The following is a 25404-nucleotide window of genomic DNA, read 5'->3' as shown; positions in this document are numbered from 1 at the left end:
AACTTTAGAATTACATTCCCAATTCAGGCAGTAGATAGACTTAATTCAAGAGATAGAGGTAAAGCGTCCGCCTAAGAAGTATGAAACGCTAAAATTAATAGTGAATTTTCACAAAAACAAATCCAACATCGGTCCCAAGTCCAAGACTCCAAAAAGCCCCTAAAATTCCAAATTTTTGCCTAAATTGAACTTTCCATGGGGTTTCTTTGCTTTAAAATTAGAGGCATAATGAGCTAAAAAATTATAATAATACATAAATAAATTAATTAATTAATAATTTATTACTTATAATAAATAATTAATTAATTCAAGAGTCGAGACTGGGTATAACATGGCCGTTTTTTAGAAATGGTATATATAGTAAATTATTTAAAAGGTCAGGGAACGATAAAATATTACTGTTCAATTCCCTCTTCAAGAGGATATTCGACAATCGCTGATTTTTTTTTCTTACCTGCATTTGATTAGTCTTATTATAGGGCTTACTATGGATCTATTTAAATGCTATGTATTGAAATTGCGATGATGCAAATTTTTGTGTGGTTCCTATTAAGTATACAATGAAATGTTATCATTACTGAATCAACAAACTTAGGCCTATATTAATAACACAACAATTAACATTTCATATGGTTTCTGATAGGGATGAGGGCACATCGTTTTCATTGTTTTAGGGATTCGAAATAACGTGTATGTATTTCTTGTCACGACAGCAGGTTTATCAGACTATGAAACACGATTTAATATTATTAGGAAAACTGCTCAATAAATAGAAAAGAAATCGAAACTGTTATGAGATTTTCCATTTTCTTTTTAAATTGCTGCCCGTTTCATACTCTGAATGTTTTTTTTTAATCATTATTAGAAGTACATGCAAACTTGTTTACGTTGTCGAAAGTATATGTGTGACTTATATAAGGAACAAAAACATTTCTTAATGAATCCTTTAAAAAATACCCAATTCTTTGTTTACAACTACACTCCTTTACTTGTCCTTTGGAAAAGTTAAACCTCCCCTTTAATCAATCGGCAGATTCCTTTGCTTGAGTGTTACAGTCTGAGTCGCAATATAGTATCTGCTTTCGGATTTAAGCATTAAAAAAGTTTTAATTTCTTACCACTTCGTATAAATTATTAATTGTAAAATTGTTCCATGGTCTGATTGAATGTAATATTAATCTTCTAAAAACCCATGTACAAACAATAGTCGTTAAAAATTATGCCCTATATAGTGTTTCTATATAGCTGTGTTGCTTTCTTTCTTTTTTATTAATCATTTGCCTGCCACCTGTCCGTTTCCTCCACCAAATTGGTATTATCGCTGTTTTACTCTTTCCGGCGTTCACATTTTCGCTTACTTATTCTATTCTTTTTTGTTCCTTTACCTTTTCCGTTTCACTCTTTGTCACCTTGATTCAATCAGTACCCTGTGTCTCTCTCAAGTTTGTTGCCACTTTTCCTTTTTCTCCTTCTCTTTTCTCCCTCTTTCTAAAAAATATTTTCCTCCTTATGTCTTTCCATTATTTCCATTTTCCTGTTCTCCCCTTCCCTTTCTACTTCCTTTGCACTATTTTCTACTCTCCTTTTCGCCCTGTCATTATTTTACGTCTTTCCTTTTTTCTTACATTTGATCTCCCTTCACTTCTGTATTTCACTCTCTTGATTAATAGGATGCAGAGGGGTGATATTTTGACTTACAATTGTAAATCAATTTTCGCGTATATAGCGATGAGATGAATCTACATAATTATACGAATTGAAAAATGTCCCCTCTTTCCTCACCCTATATCTATCTCTTTCACGATTTCACTATTATACACAAGGCTTATCTTAAAACAAAGACTCAAGTTGATATGTGATATACGTTGAACCTGAAACTGTGAATTTATTATTTTCCTTCATAAAATATAATCATCACAAAACACGTCGAAGTCCAATATTGCAAACTGGCAGACAGTTACACATTCAAATGTGCACTGGCAATACAGTAAATAAAACAAAGTCTTTATTTATATTTCCTCCATCACAACGAGTCTCTTATCCATATATAGAGTCCATTTTGAGATCCTAAATCAGGCTGACCCGACGTCGTTTCGAAGGCATAGACGAAGAGACCAGGTTACGAGATTCTGTTGTCTCCTTGACGTCGATGACTCGGTTGCTCCTGACTTCGATCAAACTACAGGAAGATAAGCGAAAGCTGTCACTTGATGGTGATGAGAATGATGTCATCCTTGGCCAATCAGGTCGATGGACATGTCCGCTTAAGATGGATTTCACAGAGAAGTTCACCTGACAATCAGAAGGACGGACAGACGGATTCGATGATGAAGTTATGTCCAAAGTGCAGTCCGTGATCGAAGCAGTCTTCGATTTACTGTCTTTCCGTTCGACCGTCCTCTTGGCGCGAACACACTTTCGTCGTAGTTTCTTCGTTGCTTGCGTATGTGTCTGAGATGACGGAATGGCATCTGATGGGCATAGTGGACAGTTGGCTATGTTGCATTTGAAGATGACAGACGTAGTTTGAGTACGATGTCGAGACCAGATAATTGAAGCGATGGCCTTGCTGAAATCAGGTTCGTAGGAGGCGATGGCAATCGATGACGAAGTGGTAAGATTTGGTAGATTGTGGAATGAGCGAATTGAGGCCATTGATAGATTATCCATTACCTGCAGCAGGGGGAAAATGAGAGAAAAACAGAAAGATTAGCTAATGATCATAAGGTAAGAGTAAACATTTTCAAACAGTCGTTCTAATACGAACGGAGCTATATATATTATAAAATGCATAAAGTTGTACTTACTCTTCTGGAGCTTTGATCTTGGGCTTGAATGTTGAATGACTGCCTTTGATAGGGTGCCAGCTAACAGATCCTTTTTTGTAGTTTAAAATATTCAGAGCGAACTTGAAGGAGTATCTACTCGTGTGGAAGTCACGTGGTAAAGTGACATTGGGAGAAATTTGTTCTGTATTTATAACAAAACTAAGTACCATTCTTTTCAACACACTCCCCTTTACCGGCGGTACTTTTCATCTATTGTTGTTTTGTCGGCTCGAATACTCGCTTCTGATTGGTCACCACTGGGCGATCACGTGGTGCGGTCGATCAGCGTGCGCGCGCGGTGAGTGCCGTCAAAGGAACAATAGACAATAATAATAAATTCTCCGTTACACCAAGATTACGTGCACACAAAAGGATTATAAGTCAGCCATCCTGTGCTTTAGAAAATTTTCCGGCCATTTTAGCCTTTATAAAAGGCAGCGGAAAATTTTACCAACTGTAGAGAATAAATAAACAAATATATGTGCATGTACTAATACATGTGAATACCTATATTTGTTTACTTACTATTTCGTTGTTGTGTGTATTTATATTCAGTCTTATTTATTTAGGCTGATTTTGAAGTAGTATGTCGCATTATAGACCTATGTATATATATATATGTAAATAGGGAGGGGGGGAATAAGAGAATAAAAAACAAAAAGCATTTATATCTGGAGATTCTATTGGGAATTTCATGTAGATACCATTTTCTTTCTTCTTCTGTTCTATATTTTTACTCGGTTTTTTGATAACCGAAGATATGGAGTAAGGAGCGCTTATGATGTTTTCGAAAGACACATTATTAAAACCAATAACACCCATATCCATGAAAGGAAAACACAAGCACGAGTACTAACTGTCAAATCTAACAAAAGATGTTTATTAAACAAAATACTCATAAGATTTTAATACTCCATAACGCCTTTCCTCGGTGAATTTATATCTCACACACAGTGCAATTAATAGTAAAATCGAATGACGAGATCTGTACAGGGGAGGGTGGAATCCCTCTCGCTTAGCCTGGCGGAAATCATCGGATATCGATGGTAGCCGCATACATTCGTAATTCCGAAGCTTCGTCATTCCGAAGGTTCGGATATTCCGAAGGTTCGTTATTCCGAAGGTTCGAATTTCCGAAGGTTCGTAATTCCGAAGGTTCGTTAGTCCGAAAACGAAATGAGGTTCGTAATTCCGCAGGTTCGTTAGTCCGAAAACTAAATGATTAACTAACCTTATTTCGTTTTCGGACTAACGAACCTTCGGAACAACGAACCTTATTTCGTTTTCGGATTAACGAACGTTCGGAACAACGAACCTTCGGAACATCGAACCTTATTTCCTTTTCGGATTATCGAACCTTCGGAATAACGCCACAAATGTTCGGATTAACGAACCCTTTTACGTTTTCGGATTAACGAACATCGAGGTATAGGCAATTTGCGTGTTTCGGAACTACGAACCTTCGGAATAAAGAACCTTCGGAATTACGAATCTTCGGAATTACGAAGTGTAACCGATGGTATAGCGCCACCTCTACACTAGACTCAACCAACCAATTTAGGTTTGTTTTATGGTAAACTACTATCGGCTTGAAGGGAGGGGTGGGAGTAGAGGACTTATTGTGTATATAGCCAGTTTCATATAATAGACCAGGGAATTATTTCCAACCAATTTTCCACATATCCTACAGAATGCAAATGATTTATCAGCCTGGAATTAAATATCATGAAAACACATGTATAGATAAGATTTTATTCATTCTATCGACCACTTTTCGGGTAATGAGAGTACAACATATAAACAATATACAGTATAACAAACTATACATATGCATAAAGTGTTTGCATATCAATTCGAATAAAACAAGTAAACAAATAAACAGGTGTTTTTTTCCAATGTTTATAGATAAGTCCAAAAAAAAAATCAATTTTGTCATTATATAGGCGCAGATTGAAATGTATATACATGGTGTAATGAGGTCTAGGCCTGTGGAGAGATAAATGGGATTTGAGAGGCCAACTGAGAGCTTGATTACTGTAATTCAGGGGAAGGGGCATCTCAAAATATGATTAAGACATATTAATAACCAACATTACTTCTTGGTATTGAGGTACAGTTAACACGACGAGCAAAATGAAATAAAATATATGAATGGAAAGAGGGCAATTGTTTAATGTAATTAATGAAAGTGGAAGCTGCCTGCATGCGAGCAGAGACTGAAAATATATATACTGTGAGAATGGACAAGCAAAATGGCTCATATCAAATCTTTTAGTTCATGGGTCCCCTTAAAGAAATAAAAGCGGAACAGAACTTTAAAGTAAAGAAAATGATGAAGTGAAAGTGGGAGCCTTGAGAGAATTAGAAAGGAAAAAAAATCATCACAAAACAAAGGGAAAAACTATTTAATGGCTTCTGAAAAATGCATTTTATCCTGAAATATATTTTTATTGGAAACAAAAGATTTTTTTTTAATTTTTAAAATGAAGAGGAGAATTGGACTGCAAAGAATAAAATTGAGCCGATGATGTTTTTTTCTGATGACATGACTTAATTTATGCGAATGTAAAAGACTGTCCGTAGATTTTAAACATGTTATATTATTTTCCCCAGTGTAGAATAACGAGAATTCTGCTCATTCTGCTTCAACACTATCTTTATCAATATTGTCTCGATTTTGAGGAAAGCGGAGCTGGGTTATAGATGATCAAATACTTTGATTGGACATCTAAATTATTGATAAAAGAGAAGTTACTGATGTAGTACTCATGGGTCAACTTTATTTTAATTTGATCCTTTCAAAATTGCAAAACCCAATATTCAATGACAAAAAACAACAGAATATTATAAATAATTTCATTACTAAAAAGAGCAATATTCATATTAAGAAGATAATTGCAGTACTTCATAATAACAGCAAAAATAGGCCGTGGGTATTACTTTGTCAGCATATATTTCAAAATAAAATATTTGATGCAAATCTTCATGTATTATTATGTAACAAAGGCGGGGAAAATAGTGATATAAACTTAAAATTGCAAAATAAGATTTAAAGCGTTGATTAAGCCAAATGATGTTAAATGTTTTACGTTTAAATTTTCTTGTAACACATATACATATTTTCATATTTTTATGATTCAATATATCCTATAACAATACTCTCGTGAAGAAGTTGATACAACCTTTGCAAAAAGACCAGGGTCAACTGAGTTCAAATTATTGAGGTAATAATAGGCGAGGGAGCGGAGTGAACAAGTTGGAGATTTATTTTATCTGAATTCCACTTGTGCCAATTTATTTACAAAATAATTTTCTAAGTAAACCTCACATGACTGAAGTGACTAGAAAATATCGCCCATTTCTCTGTGATGTACGCTATATGGGAGTGCATTGTGGATCAAGAATAATTTGATAGAATAAAGCGACAGGCATAAAGAAATAACCATTAGGCGATTAGCGCTATAAGCTACGGCACCTTTCATCTATTGTTCCCGCCTAATCTTTATCCAACTCACTCGCTCGCGTCTGTTGGCTATACAAGTATGATGTCGCGGCGATGTCAAAGGGGAAAAGAGCGGCGTCGGGTGTGTCTGTGTCACTGAGGGGCGGTAAAGGGCGATGCTTTTGTGAAACAATGAGGAACAATATTTAGTACAAAAAAGTACAAAATTCTCCGTGTATTATCATTTCCAAAACGTGAAATACGAAAGTTTCAGAGTAAAATTCGAATGCATAAGGGAATATAAACTCTATCTAACTAACGAAGAGGTATGTTCAGATCTCACTCTTGCATTTGAGAATATTGAGCAACACTGATATTTCATAATCATGGTAATTATTCATGTAAAATATTATTTAATTTCGTAATGGCGTGAAAAGAAAACGGCACTGAGAAGAGATTTTTCCTTTTTATTATATGTACGAAAAATATCAAACCGAGAAAAAAGGAACTGAAAAAGACAGTGTAAAATATCAATTTATTTTTTCGATATGGTTATGTTAGAATCTCCCACAAAATTAGATTTTCATGTAAGAGGTGACAATTTTCAAAACAATTGCTTCGTTCTCTTGCTACTTTTAATGAATAAAAAAAAAACAATAAATGAGGGATCTTAGATGGTTTGCAATTTCCCTTGCAAACCATCTAAGATCCCTCATTTTTTTTTAAATTCATTAGAAGACTGCATATTTTGTAACATCTTGTAGTCTATTTCTACGTATTAAAGATTGTCATATCATTTTCTTTTAGGTCTAAAAACATAATTAAACTCAGGTCTAAGAATTAAGACAATATAAATACTTTCAAACTCGTAGACAGGATTCACATAGATGGTGAAGATGTCGATTCCTTGTCTCGTAAATAAACATGTTTCACTCTTTACAGGAACAATGCAATGATCATGTTGACTGCGGTGCCGCCAGTTTCATGGCAAACCAAATAGAGATTAAAATAATTTTGAATGTTTCCTATTTTATTCGATCAAAAACGTGGACACATGATGAAATATATTTCAAAGCCTTGTGTCCTTAAATATTGCGAAATATTCAAAATGTAAAAAAAAAAACATCAGAATTTAGAATTATAATTTCCTGTTTATTTTTATTTAAAATCATTATTAATACAATTCAGGTTTATTGCAAAAAGAAATATGATTGGCAGTCTCACACTGAATATTGTACATGTTAACACAATGGTAGTAAAATATGATATAAGAAGAATTACATATTAAAAGAATCACAATAGATAAAGATATAGATTAAAGTTACATATATGGAGATAGGATAAAAAGATAAAAAGCACAGTATTGCACAGCTGTCATACAATAATTAAAAATTTATTTTCCATGTTATTTCTATAAGAAACGTGTGAGTCTTGGAAAAGCACCATTCTTAAATTTTTTGGTTTTACTTGTTGAATGTGTTTGTTTTACATGAGGATAACCAGAATGGATTTCTTTTTAATCTTAAAGAGGAATCTCTGGTACAAGTTTTTCTCTTCAAGTTTCAAGATACTGCATTTTGAAGACTTATTTGAAGGTCATTCCATATTTTGGTACCGGCATATTTAAATTATTGTTTTCAGAGCAATTCATCGGTTGAGGTACAGTATGATTATAAAGAATCCGTGTTTCTTGTTTTAAATCGACGTTCTCAACAATTTGTTTTTGTAAACTTCAGGACAATTAACCCATACAGAACCTGCATAATCATACCATTGTTGATATGTGGATTTATACAATAAATTAGACGTAACAAACTTGCCAAATTTAGCAAGATATGGACTTTATGCTGCAGATTAATATAGAATATTTAGTATGAAGATTTTAATTCAACTGGTCATCAATCTTGATTCCGAGATATTTAATATATTTAACTTGCTCGGTATTATGTCCTGCAATACAAATGTTAAGTTCATTTTAATGTTTTGTTGTTAATATCATAATAGCTTAGTTTTATCCTTATTATTTTGGAGTCTATAATATATCAAATAATTGATTTGCATTTCGCATTAACATCGGTATTATCTTCCCGACTAACATACCAACCACATCAACATCATCAGCAAATATATTGCAATAACCACATTGCAATGGTGTTGTGTAGTTTGATTATAACTCTCAAACAGTTGGAGCTGATTTTTATGTATATTTCTCCAATTTATAAAGTAGAAACTAGTGTAAAATCAAATGAAATTTAAAATGGAGCGATGAAATATAACTGGATGTGTGGGAGAGGCAACCCAGATGTTTTACATTATTGAGTCACAGATCTTATTGGTTGGTAAACAAAAGGACAAGTAGCTAATCTGAATAATTGTATCTGCTCATAATATTGTTAAGCTCTTATAATAGCGGGACCTTCATCTGTTTTCCACTCCTAATCCTACCTTCGTCTGATTGGTCGGAAGTACTATGACGCGGTGAGATCAAGAGATCTTATATACAGAGCGACGGTGAACAATGGGGTGAATGGGACGGGGCCGATGCCGGGGCAGATTAAAAAATAAAATAAAACTAAAAACAGAAAACCATTAATAAAGTGAAATCATATGAACATTTTCATATATATTTTTCTGATTGAGAGCGTTATAAAAACAAAAAACAACAGAAAATTACAGAGGCATTTTATATAATATAGAATAACAATTACAACTGTCATGGATGGAAAATGCACACAAATTGATATACCTTTGCTTGCCATATATACTGTCCCATTTATACACGATTTATAACATGTAAAGGAAGTGCATACATAATTAGAAATCTTTTCATCAGAAACATTATAAATTTCATTAACATGTCATGCAAGCACAATTTTTTCTCCGAAATGACAGCCACACTGCAATAATTAAAACGCAGCGACAACAAAGAAGAAAGTTCATTTACCAAAATTAATGATTCGTGTAATAGGATGATATGCATGTATATAGTATGTGAAGAAATTTTCATTTTAAAAGAAGATAATTAGTATGCTGAAATAAAAATATACGACGAATCAATCATATCTTAATTTAACTCAATTTCTTTTCGTTTATTTCTAGTTTCATCAGTATAAACTGGAATATAAATGATACAAATTTACTAAATAAAGCATATAAATGAAAAAGTAAATATAGGAGCACGGGTAGGGGGGGGGGGGGTGGCTGGGGATATATACTGTATAGTTTGTAATTTCAAATGACTGAATCCAATAATATACACTCTTAAATTTTCATTTACTTACTTTAACTTAAGTATGACTAACTTAATTATGACGAATGGTAATAGACTCAGAAAAAATATTATTTCATAGACATGGTGGGAAACCGTTCCCTTTGTAATTTAATTCAAAGTATTATTTTATGATAACTGAGGTTGTTATCGCTACAAACTGTGTTCATATTTAATTTGTCCGTGTTTGTTTACTGTCTCTTAAGGCATCTTCCATAGTTCCGTTTTGAAAGGGGTCGACCATAGAGGTGGATAAATAAAATAACCTTTTTTATCCACCACCATATATTTTGCACCACGCCCACCCTCATCTGGCGTTCCATAGTTAAAGACATGTTTTTGTTGTTGTGCAATTTGGGGAATCAGCCGATGTTGTCGAGAGTTTAGGAAAAATAGTCCTGATTTAAAGTGTTTTTATCATTATATTGGATAATGATAGAAAATTCGGCATAAGAAATAACAATGACTTCCACCAAATTCATAATCTGTGCCATGTGTGGTTTGCCAGCCTCGGGAAAGACAACTTTATGCCGACTTCTCTCGGAGCTCGCGACCGTGAGAGGCATCGCCGGCGCTGAGGGAGCGGGAGGATGGCCAGGCACCGCCGATGTTGTGCATTTGTGTTACGATAAAATCATTCCACAGAATCTCGATCCGACTGTCCAGCTCGTCTCATCAAATAACTCCCAAGTACAGGTTTGTATCACTTTTTCACTCTACCACCCTGCCTGTTGGGTATCTAAAAATAAAAAATAAAAAAATTCAAATGTAGATCTATGCAGTGTACAACACACATTAAAATGCCACTTTAGAAGTTTTGTAACAATAAAAAATCTTTTCATGTACAGACAGTAACAGTTGCAATCTATTTTTCATTAGTAATGTGGCCATGACCCATGTGGGTAAACCGACATTAGTAAAAATAATGATAATTTTTGTATTTACTGGTAGCCAGGAGGCTCCTAGAGAGTAAAAATCATTTACTAACATATGCTTACCCTCCACAGAGTCAGGGATTGCGTCCCATTCATGTGCCTGTACCGCAAAAAAAATCTGAAACTTTCGCCCCAGAGATTTCTACTTTCCTTCTAAAACTTAAAAGATCTAGCCCTAAATCATGTAGATGGGATACAACTTAATTTTTGACATTTCTACGATATTGATTTCATTTTGAAACAAGAATTCATTAAAAAATCGAGAAAAATATGAAAAGACGTCCAGCGAGAGCTGCACGCACAGCTTCACAACTCCCTCCATAAGTAGTCACTAGCAGCTCCATACACGGCTGGCTAGTGCCCACATAATACATGCACAGTGCTTGCGTGCACTTACAGTACCTGTTTTTTTACACCGCCCGGTATATATTGAGTTCCCAAGCCCCCGTATTTTACCCTTGAAGTCAGTTCCTTAGACCTCCATTTCAGGGTTTTGTGAGGCACACCCCTATCAAGATACAATTTGAATGCCCTCCCGAGGGGAATACCATGAAGAATATTTTTTGTTTGTTTCACATCAGCAACATACTCTATGGAAGGAATACAGACGTCAGATCATTGAATGTTTGGATTTCATCATCGGAGAAGTAATGCAGAAACAGAGGACGTTGCTTCAAGTCATTACAAATCTTCAAATTGGCAATGGTATTCCTTCAAGTGATGTCCAAGATATTTCAGCTGTACAGAGAGAAGTATGGATGAAGATGGCTGATTGTCTGTCAGGAGAAGCAGTTCAAGGAAATGATAAAGAACATTGTGTCATCATCTTAATTGATGATAACATGTTTTACAGGAGTATGAGATACAACCTATATCAGCTTGCCCGCAAGTGTGAGTATAATGTAGCTGTGAACATGAAATATCCAGGCTGAATAATTGCCATCTAACTGACGAACAATAGTGCTTGTTGAAATATCTGTGATGAAAATAAAAGGAAATTATACTAATTCTTATATTGTGGGTACAGAGAATTTTCATTGTAAGAAAAACAAATAAAATACATTAAGATAATAATGACACAAAATAGAAATGATTTAAAACTGTAATTTAAATGTTTTTAAAGTGAAATACATAGAAATATAAATTAAGTGTTAAAAATGAGGGGCTTTTAGTAAACTCGGCTTGCATTTTGAATTTTGTTGTAACAAAAGTATTAATAGAAATCCCCTTTTCAAATCTATTGAAAAGATGAATAGATTTGTAGATTAATGATTAATGATTTTGACAGAGGACAGAGTGTCTCTGCATTATATCCTTTCTGCAAGGAGTTGATTTCTTCTGGAGAAAAGATATGCTCAGTTATTCAATATAGTACATTCTGAAGCAATTAAACAAGGTATCAGAAGATTTGTCGAGCTACAACTCAGATTGATATATCCAATCAATGCATCACAGCACTGTGCTAGCCAGTTGTGACATTGGGGGAGCTGTTTGCATGTGATGTCATAAAATAAAAATTCTGTAAATAAGTTTTTGTTGGATTTCGCCAAACTGTCATCATTATTTTTCTCACATATGTGTCTTTTATTATGATGTTAGGATGGACCTCCCCTTTTTCTTAAAAATCCCCAATTTAAAATCACAATTTGATAAATTTTAGAAAACCTTTCTTAATATGATTCATATTCTACAGATTCTACTGGATTTTGTCAGATTGGGTTTGAATGCAGGACAGATATTGCCATCAAAAGAAATGCAAGGAGAAAGGATAAAATTCCTGAAGAAACAATTGTTACCATGGCAACCAGAATAGAGCAACCTGATGCAAGTAAAGCACCTTGGGAAGCAAACTCAATCCTGATTGAAGCTGATGAAGAGTTTGACCACTTTATTCTGTAAGTATTAATGTTTGAAATATAGAGCTTTTTAAAAAGTGCAACTTATTATCCCACAGACTTTAGTTCAAGCTGCCCATTAATTCTGGCATTCATTGCATTCTAATTGGTAAAAAAAGCATTCGATGACTACTATCCTTTTGTAATATTGTAATGTTCAATGATACTTGAGTATAGTTCACATAACTGACCCTTTACCAAAGGTAGAGACAGGCTTTAATTATATTTCATGTCTATTAATATAGGTGGGGCTAATTGTGTTTCCATGTTTTAACAAAGCTTAATCTTTCTTGCCCATGAAATGGCAGAATAATGTAGAGAATCTTTCTTGTTTGCAAAACGAAAATGAAGAAAATAACATTTTGATATCAAATGGAAAACACTTTGAAGTAAATACACCATATCTTTGACATGGAAATTATATAGAGATCATCGGTGATAATTTTCTGTTTGGAAATGAGGTAGCTTCACTGGGAAACATGTTCTGTTTATCAAACTTATACATTTTCTTCATTTCAAAATATAATTATTGTCTTTTGGTAATATCTTTCTTGGTGTTTACAAAGTGGATCTGTATGGATGTTACTGCTCTCATCGTTCCTCTCTCCTGCTCCGCCTCTTATTGAAGAAGATCTTGAAGCCAAGGTTAGTTCTTAAACTATTCATTTTGAAAATGTCATAGAAATATGTTTTTGTATGTTTGACACCCATATTTTTCCATACTTACTGCACTTGCTTAAGTAGCATCACAACCATTTGAACACTGGCATAAATCCAATTGTTCAGGGGGGGGGGGGTGATCTACTGTTTCATACCTGCCCACTTGATTAGAATGATGTAATGGATTTATGCCAATACTGTTGGATGATCAAGAATACAAATAAAGTCCTTTCAAGATGGTCCTATGTATTTTCTTGGTTTGGAGTGCATATTTTATGGAACTGATTTTGTTTATATTCACAAGGATTTCCCATATGATCTTAAACAATTTTTACTGAATAACTTGCTCTTATCCTATAATAATGACCATCACTTTTATTTACCCAGGGTAGCCACATCAACATTAAGCTGGTTTTCAAGCAAGCCCTGTATAACATAATATGTTTTTATTACCCTCTCCATCTCAAAAGTTGAGTGCATTACAAGAAGGCCCCATATATAAATTCTTTGGTTATGACTCAGCCGGTATTGAACCAAGGACCTTCTGTTCATGAGGTGGTTGCTCTACCACTAGCCATCATGCCCGGTCAAATGTAATGCAAGGATTTCACTAGCTTTTAAATAATAGTCAGTGAATATTACTATTTGTTTCATGAAATGCTACCCTTAATTCAAAAATTAAATTATTAATCATGTGCTATTGATTTTTTATTTCATTTTATTTTATTTTTTTGCCTTTCTAGGAACAGAGCAGAGCTGAATGTGCTTCTAGCCTCCTTCACCAGGCTGATCAAGTTCTGAGAAAATACATTTCTCAAACTATAACATCATCGAAAGGTACTCACACATGATTTATATTTGTTTTGATTTTAAAACGATAAAGCTATGAATATGAAATTGAGCTGTGAAAAAAAGTGTAATTGAATACAAGTTTAATTGTGAATGAAAACATAACTTGCATGCTTGCTAGCTTTGTTGTAGACTAGATTTGATAAATTGTTCAGCATAGGGCCAATCTGCTACAAGGCAAATTTAACTGGCTTGATTTTCTAAAGTCAGTTGAATGACAAACATTTTTTGTATATTACTTGTTTGCAGTCACAAGCCTCCATTGTATGTGAATTGTACACATTTACAATAATTCTCAATGTTTTACATTGTTTCAAAGCAGTCATTTAAATAATACAATGGTGATAAAGTGACAAATTGTTGTATCAGAAAGAGATAAAGGGCAAATTGAATTGAATTAATGAAGAAAACAAATCTATACTTTGTCTATGGGTAAGCAAGAACCCAAATGACCAGGATAATAATGTTCCAGTATCAGTTAAGCACTAAGAGAATGTGTTCTGATGTATCAAGCTCTAAATATAAAAGGGCTATAACACGGTTATCCACGTTACATTTGGAGACACCTTGACTCATACTTGGAGCTGTAACTCCATTATTATTGATAGGAACTAAACATTTATCACAACAAAGTATGCAGTCTGACAATCCTTTGTATAAAAACAAACCTTGGGAAATTTTATTATGCTCCTGGCAAATCTTTGAAAAGTGTCGGTTACTCATGTTACATGATTTGGACATGCATAAAATGAAAAGTCAACATAAGTGAAAAGTGTCCTCATACAAGGCTTTTATGAAAGTTGATTATATCCATTTCAAAGAAGTATATTAGGGAGACAAACTTTGTATATAATTAAACAAATAAAGAACACATGGTTTTTACTAGGGGTGCAGATAAAGTGGTTACTCACGTTACATTTTGTCCATGTATGGTCAACAACATAAATGTCACTAAAAATTCAATAATGTGTGTAAGATTCATGTTTCTGTTTCTGTAATAATATGAGTAGGATTTCAGACACCAGTTTATGTTTAAAGGTAACATTCTGAATAAGTTTCCTCCTCTCTTTTACTTATTGGTCAGTACATTGTTAATGTATTCACTAAACTGTTCGAGATCTGGCTTGGGCTGTGTAAATCAAAAAATGTAAAACAAATGCATTCCATTTCTTGCCTCAAGCCCTCAACATCAATTAAAGAACCAGCAATAAGTATAAGTAAGGCAAACACAATTAAAATGTACAGTTCAGATGGGCTATACAGTACAAAGACACATTGAGCTCATGTCCACCAACCTATGGAATTGCCCAAAAGCAGAATATTATTGTAATTATTACCAACCTAGAGTTTCATGGCGAGCTTTGATCCACTCTTGTGGTGTCACGTAAATATTGTTCTTTATTATGCACACATTTTCCTATTCCTCTCCTTCATTGATGTGGCTAGTATACAACTTAATAGTAATGTTATTTTCTTGATTTTATGATTTACAGATGAACTATCAAGTACTAAACTGAGAGACTTGGCTTCTGCTCTAAACCAAGGCAAGACAACAATACTTGATGAACTAAGGAAAGGTAGTCTTACTCCACCAGACCTTCCTGCTGATGCAGAGTCAAGAGAAAACTTTAATGATTTTTTCAAAAACTGTTTAAGGGGCAAGACGGTGAAGTAATTTCTAGAGAGGTCTATATGCGACACATGCATTGTATTATGTTAGCTTTCCTTGATTCTGATTTGCTGAGAGGCACTGCTCCTATGGTAACTGTCAGATAAAACAGGACTTGTCAGATAAAATGTCTGACAAGTCCTTTCATGAAATTCTCCCCTGGACTACTTAAACAGTGTCAGGTTGGTGGTCCATACGTGTGATTGCTAAATATATACCATATGCTTATTTCTTTTAATGAAAAGGTATAGGTATGAATACCAGTCTCCTGCACATAAATCTTTTAGAGCCCCCCCCCCCCACTACTGTTTAATCAGATTGCTCTGGTGACAATTGCTCCCCTAAAAATTCCACACATTAATGGAATGACCAACTTCAACCCTCGATTTAACACTATACCCTATCCTAAACCTAACATAAAACCCGGGGGGGGGGGGGGCACTCAGTATATAATGCGTGGTGGGTATGTGCTGTGGAGGGGACCCCCATTTTTACACTCAAATTTCTGTTCTAAGGCATAGCATTTTTATCTTTTTTGAGAAAAAGAACAAAGAAAGCCGCTCCAAAGAATAGCATTTTCTTATCTAGAAAAAAGAAATCTGTTCCAAAGCTTTGCAAATTTTTCGTTATGCCGTTCTGTCAGCATTGATCCACTACAATGAGCTGCAATTTTGGTGAAAGCGGCTGCAGATCACTGTGTCCGACCATCGCCTCATGCACGTAGGCCGTTCCATAGGGATGATGCATACGCACTGACACGCAGGCGACCCGTTCCAAGGACCCTTGTTTTCATAGTTCCGAAGCCTGTTCCGAGGACCCTCCTTTTTACAATAAGCCTGCTCCAAAGCCCCCGTTTTTTGTCTCGCCTGTGGCACATACCTGCCACTTTTTTTGTGGAGTAATTAATATAACCATTATCGCCAAATTAGTCAAATTTTGGCACGTCCCAGAGCTTAACGCCAAAGATACTACAAGGGGAGATTGGACACTTCGGCTATTTTTTGAAACGCTTGATTTCGCTAATGGGTAAGGGCGTCCAATAGCGTTGAGTAAGTAAACCATCGCACATCGGCAAGTGGCTATGTATCGGCACGGGGCTGTGGGGAAAATAAGAGAGGGAATTTAGAGAGGGCTCAAGCAGCAGCGCACGCTGATAATTCCACCTTTTCTGAACCGAAAAATATCTAGAATATATTCATTTCTAATTTTAGACAGACAACTTTGAAGAAAAAAATCTTAAGATGTTGCGTACACAACCCAAAATCGCATTTCGCGATACGATAATGTTGTTACTTACTCAGTGCTGTAGGGCGCTCTTCCTCGGAATTTCATTACACACTATTGACTTTCCCGTCTTCCCCTTGTAGTGTCTTTGTTAACACATCGCAAATGCATGGACCAGTTAATTTGTGATATGGCCTTGTTTTGCAGTTTTTTATTTCAATATTCTCCTTAAGGACGTTCCACAGTTATGTTTGTGCGCATCATGGTCTGCGCATATTTTACACTTTGCGCGCTGACGTCACAATGGATGAACTTTTGATTTAATCAGCTGTAGGTAATGTGAGCTGATTTTTCTCCTTATGTGCACTAACTGCAGATCTGATGTGTTATTTCATGAAGCTAATAAACTGGAAATATTCCATGGACCATTTTTTTATTCCTCTACAATTTCAAAATAGTTTCTTTGTAGTGCTGCAAAGTATGATGAATATGACCCCGAGTATGAATAAATTAAAAAGTGGTTCGGAATTTTTCCTCACATAGATACTGCTTTTGGCGCGTTTTAGGGTGTTTTAAGAAGCAAATTTGCTCTAATAAGAGTGCTGATAGTTTGAAAACAAGCACATGAACCCATATTTTTTAATGTTTGCACTTCTTAGGTATACCTTCCACTACAACTTTGCAAAGTTTGGTGAAAATGACATGGGTTTTGAATAAAGTGTAGCATTTCTTTTACTTCTCAAGTTTGTTATTGAAATTTTTGAGGTTGAGTATCTTTCCCGCAATTTCTAAGAACTGAGAGTGTTGTTAGACTTAAATGAGCAAACAATTGACAGCAATATAGATAGATTATCCATCTCACAGATACAATTATTAATCACATTGCAAAATTTGATGAAATTTTCATGGATTTTGACTGAGTAATATGGCTTTAAACTCAATGGTGTGATCTCGTGAGGTCTAAAAATGCCAAATTCTTTTGTATGCGCAATTCTTAAGAACATCATCCATTTTGGGTTAACTTTTAAGCTCTATAGCAAATAATCAAGCACATGGACCCATGTTAATATTTGCATATTTGGAATATTCAGGTGCTAAAGTATCTATGTGCAATGTATGATAAAAAACGACATGGATTTTCAATATTTGGGAGCAAGACTGCGGAACCACTCGCATTTTAGACAGTATTAACAGAATTTTGCTTGTTTTCAGCGCATTTTTGGCTGTTTCAAGCCAACTCGCAATACTTTGGACACTGATAATTTGAAAATGAGCACATGGACCCCATAGTTTAAATGTCTTAACTTCTTCAAAATATATTTCTCTACAAATCTAGAGAGTATGATGAAAATGACATGGATTTTGAATGTTTGGGAACAGGACTAAGGAACCATTCGTATTTTAGACATTTTGGACGGTATTAGACTTTTGCCAGTTTTAGGCTCATTATAGACTGTTTCAAGCCAACTCGCAACATTTTGGACACTGATAGTTAAAAAACGAGCACATGGACCCCATAATTTTAATATTTTAACGTCTTTAGAATATACTCCTCTACAAATCTAGAGAGTATGATGAAAATGACATGGATTTTGAATGTTTGGGAGCAGAAATACGGAACCATTCGTATTTTAGACATTTGGACGGTATTATCAGACTTTTACTTGTTTTCGGCGCATTTTGGGCTGTTTCAAGCCAATTCGCAACAGTTTAGACACTAATAGCTTAAAAACGAGCACATGGACCCCATATTTTTAATACTTTAATGCCTTTAGAATATATTCCTCTACAAATCTAGAGAGTATGATGAAAATGACATGGATTTTGAATGTTTGGGAGCGAAATATGGAACCATTTGCATTTTAGAGGGTATTAAGAGACTTTTGCATGTTTTCGGCGCTTTTCAAGCCAACTTGCAACAGTTGGGACACCAATAGTTTAAAAACAAGCACATGGACCCCATATTTTCAATATTTTAATGTCTTCAAAATATATCCTTCACAAATCTATGATGAAAATGATATGGATTTTGAATGCTTGGGGGTAAAACTACGGAACCATTCGCATTTTAGACGGCATTATTAGACTTATGCACGTTTTGGGCGCATTTTGGGCGATTTTCATGCCAACTCGCATCACTTTGGACACTCATAGTTAAAAAACGAGCACATGGACCCCATATTTTTAACTTCCCTACACCTTTGATATGCATTCCTCTACAATTTAGCCGAATTTGATGAAAATGACATGGATTTTGAAAAAAGTGCAGCTTACAAAATACTTTTTTGATTTTGAGTAGATTCACGTCTTTGAAGATTTGTTTTTCCGAGTTTTTGCACCATTCTTGACAAATGAGGGCGCTGCTGACTCCAAGTAGATATAGTTTTACTAATTAAAAGACTTTCTTTAACTTTGGTATACACTTTGTTATATATCTTGAAAATTTGATGAAGTTTGATGCGGTATCTACTGAGTAAAGAAGATTTAAACTCATTTGGTGAATTCGCGAGGTCTAAGAGAGGCATAATTCTCTTGATTGCGCAAGATTGCATATCATTCAAATACGGCGACTTTGAAGACCCGTAGAAAAAAAATAAGCACATGAACCTATGTTATTTTTGGCATTTTCATAATGCATCTATACCAAAGTAACTCTCTGCAAAATTTTGTGAAAATGAGATGGATTTCATTTTAACTGTGGAACGTCCTTAAGGAGCAAAAGATGGCACTTGCCAGCTTTCAACTACTTTAACTAGAATTAGTTTCTGACAGTCATAATATCAGTCAGTCATTAATTCTTTTACTGAATACTGTCTGCTGTCAGTGATGTCTTATTGAGCAGACACACCATCTATAGATGCTCATGGCGCTAGGCGCAGCAACAGTGTTTTATATGAGATAAGAAAGGGAAAATATTATATTCTGCTTCATGCATGCTCATATTCCTAAACTTGAAACATGAGCATTGAAGAAATTCAAGATTATGAAATTGGAAATTATTGGTGTATATATTTTCATTCTCTTATTTGGAGATGCCTTGCTGAGTCAGATATGATCATATTTAAATAAATTGAATAAGTAACAGTTAATTTCAATCATTATCAAGTAACCTTTTTAGTGCAGGGAAAATATATTTACGTAGATGAAACGGTGTAGAGACTCATTTCAATGAAACATATCTTAATCAGTGGCTTGTTATGGTACCATGGTGTATGTTTATAAATAAATTATTCCATACCAGATAAAATCATAGAGTGTGTATTGAATTTTATTATAGGTTTTAATATTTTTTTTTTAAAGTTTCATATTTAGTTTTGTGGGCATTCAGGAGAGCATTTTGTCAGCATTTGTTATCTGGCAAGTTGCTAGGTCCAACATGAACAACTTTCCTTGATTTTGATTGGCTGAGAAGCACAGGAGTCTGATTGTTGCCGTGGTAAACCATCAGATAGAAAATATGTGACAAATCCTGTCACGCTCAAACACTAAAAACATATCATGCCTCTCAACACTTTTTAGTCACATTATATCCCATTGACTCTATATATGAACTGTTGCTGGGGAGTATTCATTAAAATTTGTCACCTGACATGTTGCGAGATCTGACACAACTATCCTTGAATTTGATTGGCAGAGAAGCACATGTGTGCCTGAGTGTTACTATGGTATCTCTCAGATAAACTTGACTTTCTTAGGTAAAACATCTGACAAGTCCTTTCATGAATTACTCCCCAGAGCTTAGAGGTGCCTTGTCTCAACAAGAATTCAAAGCCCAAAGCATTGTAGAGTCAAGCTGCATTCAGATACATTGTGTATACAAAGTCAATAGGGTATAATGTGTCCAAATAATGTCTTCTGCCTGTGATTTTTTTTGTTCCAAGGGCAAGGTGACAAAAAGTTGTTGTCCATTTAGATTCCTAATAACAAAATAATGTAAAATGAATTTTATCAAAAGCTACACAGGTTTGTGGGAAAATTCTTTAAATTATTAGTATCTAACAGACTTATGACATCAAAATAAACTCTTAGCATCATAATGAAATAATTGTTTACATCATGGATTTTTAAACTAAAAAAGCTTTAGAACATGAGTGTGTAATGCATATTGATTAACAGTAGTATAAGTGACACAATTTGTCTGGGCTTATCTGAACATTATTTAGCAGAGCTTTGTTTCAAAATATCTTAACAAGGCAAAGTTAAAATACTAGGCGAAAAACTTTTTTGTTTTGTGTTAAAAATGGTGAAGACAATTGGCCTACTTCTGTTGATAAGTACTCTACTTCAAGTCTTACACTCAGTTGTGTAGACCAATCAGTATTTTCATATGATGTCAACATTATCATGAATGATGCTACTTGTATTTAAAGTTAGATGACAAAATAAATTGTTGGCACAACAATGGACAAATTGTTTTGCACTGAATATTTAAAAGAAATGGTATGGTCTGCAACAAAAATGTATCTTATACTAATTGTTGTGGATGCATCATAGCTCATTGGCTTGGTACACAACAGGCCTTACAAAATTGTTTTTCCACAACTACCTCACCGTTATTAGCTGAATTATCTCAACATAGCAGATATTTCCGTGAATAATGAAATCAGACACAATGTCATTTTTAAGGAAACATAACATGTCTTTATTTTCTGAACAATTAAAACTCTCAACAAACAACAGTCTTAGTTTGTAAATATCATCTTATTACAGGATGAAATGGTAAAAGACATACTTCATTTTCCCATATAATAAGTTATACTGGGTTTGATACATGTATAAATTACCCACAGCAGTTCTGCTATAGCACAACTAAAGTATAACTTTATTGCAAGTTTAACAACCTTCTAAACATTTAGCTTCTCAAAATGGAATATATAAAGGAACAAAGTACTCTTCAATTATGCAAGGTATTTTTAAAGCTATAAAGATCAGATAGTGCATGCAAAGTTGGATGAATAGCGGGAACTTCATTAGCAATCATACATTTAGCTTTTAGTGTTGATGAATTTTGTAACCTCATTGGTTGATCATCCACTAAATAATCTTATGTATTAAATGTTTGATGTTCTTGATGTTGCCATGTTTTACTGTCCGTAATATTTGTGCACATGTGGTAAATCCAAACATATCCCGAATTCCTGAGGATGATGATTCAACACATCAGTACATGCTTGTTTTCTTGAAATAATAATATAGTATGAATAGTTTATTGATTTAGATGGATGCTGTGGGAACTGCACACAGTGGATCACATGAAAAACAAAAATACCGGTAAGTAAAAGATGAATAGCAGTAAACTATATCTCGATCGTAATTTGTACCCAAGAGATTACAAAATTCATCTAAACTGGAATATGAAAAGATGAAACTGATAACCCCCTGCTTGTTATTACAAGATCTGGAAAAGAACTATAGTTTGGCCACATAATTCAAATGTAGCTGCACATATCTGGCTCCAAACGGTTGATATTTTTTGTATTTGGTGAACAACTTAAGGGTAACTAATAAGGATGAGGATAGTCTTGAATGTCACTCAAGTATCTCACTATTGCAACCTTTTTTATTACTCAAAAGTACTTACTCCACCTTATGTGCATATTTTTGTGAGAACTGTTATTTCATGAGTAAATATCAAGGTTTTGTCGTAACTACATTGAAGCAAAACATGCGACAATATGGATCATATAAAACAGAATTCTGAGTTGTAGTTATGGAATAGTAGTGGTATTTGCAAGTGCTTCACATACATACATGATATCAAAATACTTCATTGATACATGCATACCCAACCTTAATTTTGGCAGAATGATTTATTTTCTCTGGGAAATAAGAGAGAAAAAATATTTTTGTTTTAGTTTGGTAAGAAAAAAAAAACCCTTTTCCCCTCTTTTCTCCCTTGATTGTTAAAGGTGATTTGTGGCCAAAGGGACAAGACATACATTATATCACCAATATTGTGAGTTTGAAAAAACAAGTATATCTTGTCTTGTATATTGTATTCATTTGGGTTGAGCCTCTTTGGAAAAGGCATATTGCTCAATGATGAATTGGACTGGGAACTAAGAGTACACAATCTACATTGCTACCATTGATCAAACTTGCAAATTTGTTTGAAAATATAGAGGAAGAGTTTCTAACATATTTAGATAGATACACAGTATTTGAATATGAATCAATGGGCCAAATTAAACGAATAAATATTTGGCACCTTTTTCCAACTTGAACTTTGTGAAAAAAATAAAATAGAAGCACAGAATTGAGTAAGGAAAGACAAATTTGTCGATAAAGTGACAATGAAATTCTCAATAAGTGTGACAGCACACAAATAAAAATGCTGTGACCATTTATAAAACTTTTTTTTCTATTAATGCCTTCATAACTTACAACAGTAGTACTCTATACTTGAATGTTAATTTTGGCAGTACTTTGTGGACTGTATATCATATTAATAACATATCATTTATGTTTTCAATATACACATAAAAACTCTGTTGACATGAAATCTACAATGTCTTACATACACAATGACTTGTATTGCTATTGATGAAAATTTTCATACATGAATATGAAGGGTAATTCTAGAATTGTGTAGAATTATTGCCATGCATAGCATTTTTTCCTTCTGATCTTCCACATTTCATAGAAAACCCTAAATGCTGCATTAAAATCAAACATTTAAATTTGTAACAATTCTTTTATAAATATCTACAGATAATATTCTTCTATTTACATATGTAGAACTTTGAAACACACTACTTACATTTCATATAATTTGAATCAATCATATTGCATAAAAATTAATATTTTCATAAATATATTGTTGAATAAAATTTATCAGAATAATACAAATCTGAAATATGAAAAAATAATGGCTTAAGTTGAACTTAATAACATAAAGTTGCATAAACAAAATGAATTATTCACATAAAAAAGAAATGGCATTGTATCGAATATATATTTTATAAATGCACAAATTATAATAAGCATTAAAACTGTTCAATTGTATGTATAATACATGGACATATTAAACTTTACACATAAATACAACTAACAAACCAGCATAAAATCAACTCCACCCTGATATTGGCATTTTGCATTTACATATTAGCAATGCGTCACATTTAATGACAAGCACACATATTATGCAAACATATTGATACATTGATACATGAATGTAAAAATGTTAAGCAATAAAATGTTTTTAAAATGAGTGTCACCTGCTACCAAGAACAAGATGTTAAACATTTTTTTTTCTTCTAATCCTTCCTAAAAGCATCAAGGTTGACTTAGCTGGCACACAGATTTAAATCTTGTAAATCTTTCATGTAAGCATACATCATATCACACCGATTATCCTACATCCCTCACATAATGAAATTCAATGTAATTTATACAAAACAAAATATGACAATATAATTTATTATAATACATTTTGTTCTTGATATTGTAATAGACCTTCAGATTTATCTCAAAAGCTAATTTCTTATCTAGACTTCATCTATGCTCATTCCGATGAGTTGACAATAATTTTGCAATTTCTTTCATTTTAATAGGTACTTTCAGGCCCAATAAAAAAAAAAACCTGATGGGTGATTTATAAAGCTGTTTGTAAGTTATGAGCAACTTTAAGAACAACAGGTGATTCTTTCTTAGGAGCTAAATCCACAATGATGAAAAATTTTGGGTGCATAATTTACCTAAAGAAAAGATCATCAGATGTTTGTAAAGTAGCTCCAACTTATGAACAGTTTTATCTAACCTGATCCAAAAATATCAGGTCCTTGACAAGTATGAAAGCAAATTACTTGTCATATTCCTGAAAAAAAGTACCCGCTAATTAGTAGCTACTTTTCAAGATTGTGAAAACTTTTGTAGATAACTTTCCAATTTCGTGGGTATTTTTGCAGTGTGAAAGCACATAGCAAGAACTTCTATACTTTCCAATTGAGTTTGGCACTATAGGGCACCTGAGTCGCTAGCTAAGAGCACTAGCAATTTCAAAGCATGCGCCTCATCTGCTAAGCAGACCATACTGTGCATGCTTATAACTTTGAGAACTTACCCTGAAAGGGTCTGGTTTTGGGTGAGTAGGAATGCAGAAAATAATAAGCAGGTACATATACTACATATATGAGGCCTGAATAAGATCTTGTAAACTTACAGTAACTTTGGATATCGAGAGGACCTGAAAGCACCTCCTGGAAACATTGATATAATTTGCTGTTGGGGTAATATTGTCTTAGAAATTGATATTGATAGCAAATTAACCAATCAGTGATGGCTTTTAAAAACTGGAATGAGATATCAAATCAAAAGCAATAATAAAACCTCATTTTAGAGGTATTTCTCCATTAATTTGAATTGATTCTTCTCTGGTTGAATCACAGTATATGATTTCTATCTCTTTGTAAGATTTTTCTTTTTATGAAAGTTTGAATAAAAATGAGATTGTATCTATAATCTACATATCTAAATATTAACAGTGGTAAAGTTTTCCAAATCTAAAATTTGATTATCACACAAAAATACTGATAACATAAAATATTATACACAAAAAAGGTCAAGGTAAAATACTAGTACAGTACTACGTTTTTTAAGACATTTGTTGTCTTTGGCTCTATGAAGAAAAAAATC

At 33.8% G+C, this 25404-nt stretch overlaps 1 protein-coding gene and 1 long non-coding RNA gene across 3 annotated transcripts; one reads left to right on the top strand and one right to left on the bottom strand.

Annotated features, from left to right (window-relative positions):
* Window positions 1-1861: 1861 nt before the first annotated feature.
* LOC129272836 (uncharacterized) lies at window positions 1862-2933 on the bottom strand. Its single transcript, XR_010295357.1, has 2 exons — window positions 2808-2933; window positions 1862-2673 (listed from the first exon to the last, which is right to left on the bottom strand). It is a non-coding gene; the product is annotated as an uncharacterized LOC129272836 (long non-coding RNA).
* A 6932-nt stretch (window positions 2934-9865) lies between these two features.
* LOC129273194 (L-seryl-tRNA(Sec) kinase-like) lies at window positions 9866-20020 on the top strand. 2 transcript variants are annotated; one of them, XR_010295198.1, is made up of 7 exons: window positions 9874-10234; window positions 11055-11364; window positions 12167-12368; window positions 12935-13013; window positions 13772-13865; window positions 15371-17006; window positions 19487-20020. XR_010295198.1 is itself a non-coding variant. In XM_064107155.1 (6 exons), exons 1-6 carry the CDS (start codon window positions 10001-10003, stop codon window positions 15550-15552), a joined length of 1101 nt encoding a protein of 366 aa, XP_063963225.1. In that variant the 5' UTR covers window positions 9866-10000; the 3' UTR covers window positions 15553-20020. The 2 variants fall into 2 exon arrangements, 1 of the variants encoding a protein (XP_063963225.1); XM_064107155.1 differs by having other exon boundaries at window positions 9866-10234; window positions 15371-20020.
* Window positions 20021-25404: the final 5384 nt, after the last annotated feature.

This window comes from Lytechinus pictus, chromosome 12, assembly GCF_037042905.1.
Source record: "Lytechinus pictus isolate F3 Inbred chromosome 12, Lp3.0, whole genome shotgun sequence".
NCBI lineage: Eukaryota > Metazoa > Echinodermata > Echinoidea > Temnopleuroida > Toxopneustidae > Lytechinus > Lytechinus pictus.
The sequence above is the reverse complement of the archived record's forward strand: the minus strand, read 5'-3'. Positions and strand labels throughout refer to the sequence as shown.

Coding starts and splice junctions, on each gene's coding strand:
- LOC129273194 (XM_064107155.1), top strand. CDS start 10,001: ATGACTTCCACCAAATTCATAATCTGTGCCATGTGTGGTTTGCCAGCC. Junction 10,235..11,054: donor CAAATAACTCCCAAGTACAG/GTTTGTATCACT, acceptor GTTTCACATCAG/CAACATACTCTATGGAAGGA. Junction 13,866..15,370: donor AACTATAACATCATCGAAAG/GTACTCACACAT, acceptor TATGATTTACAG/ATGAACTATCAAGTACTAAA.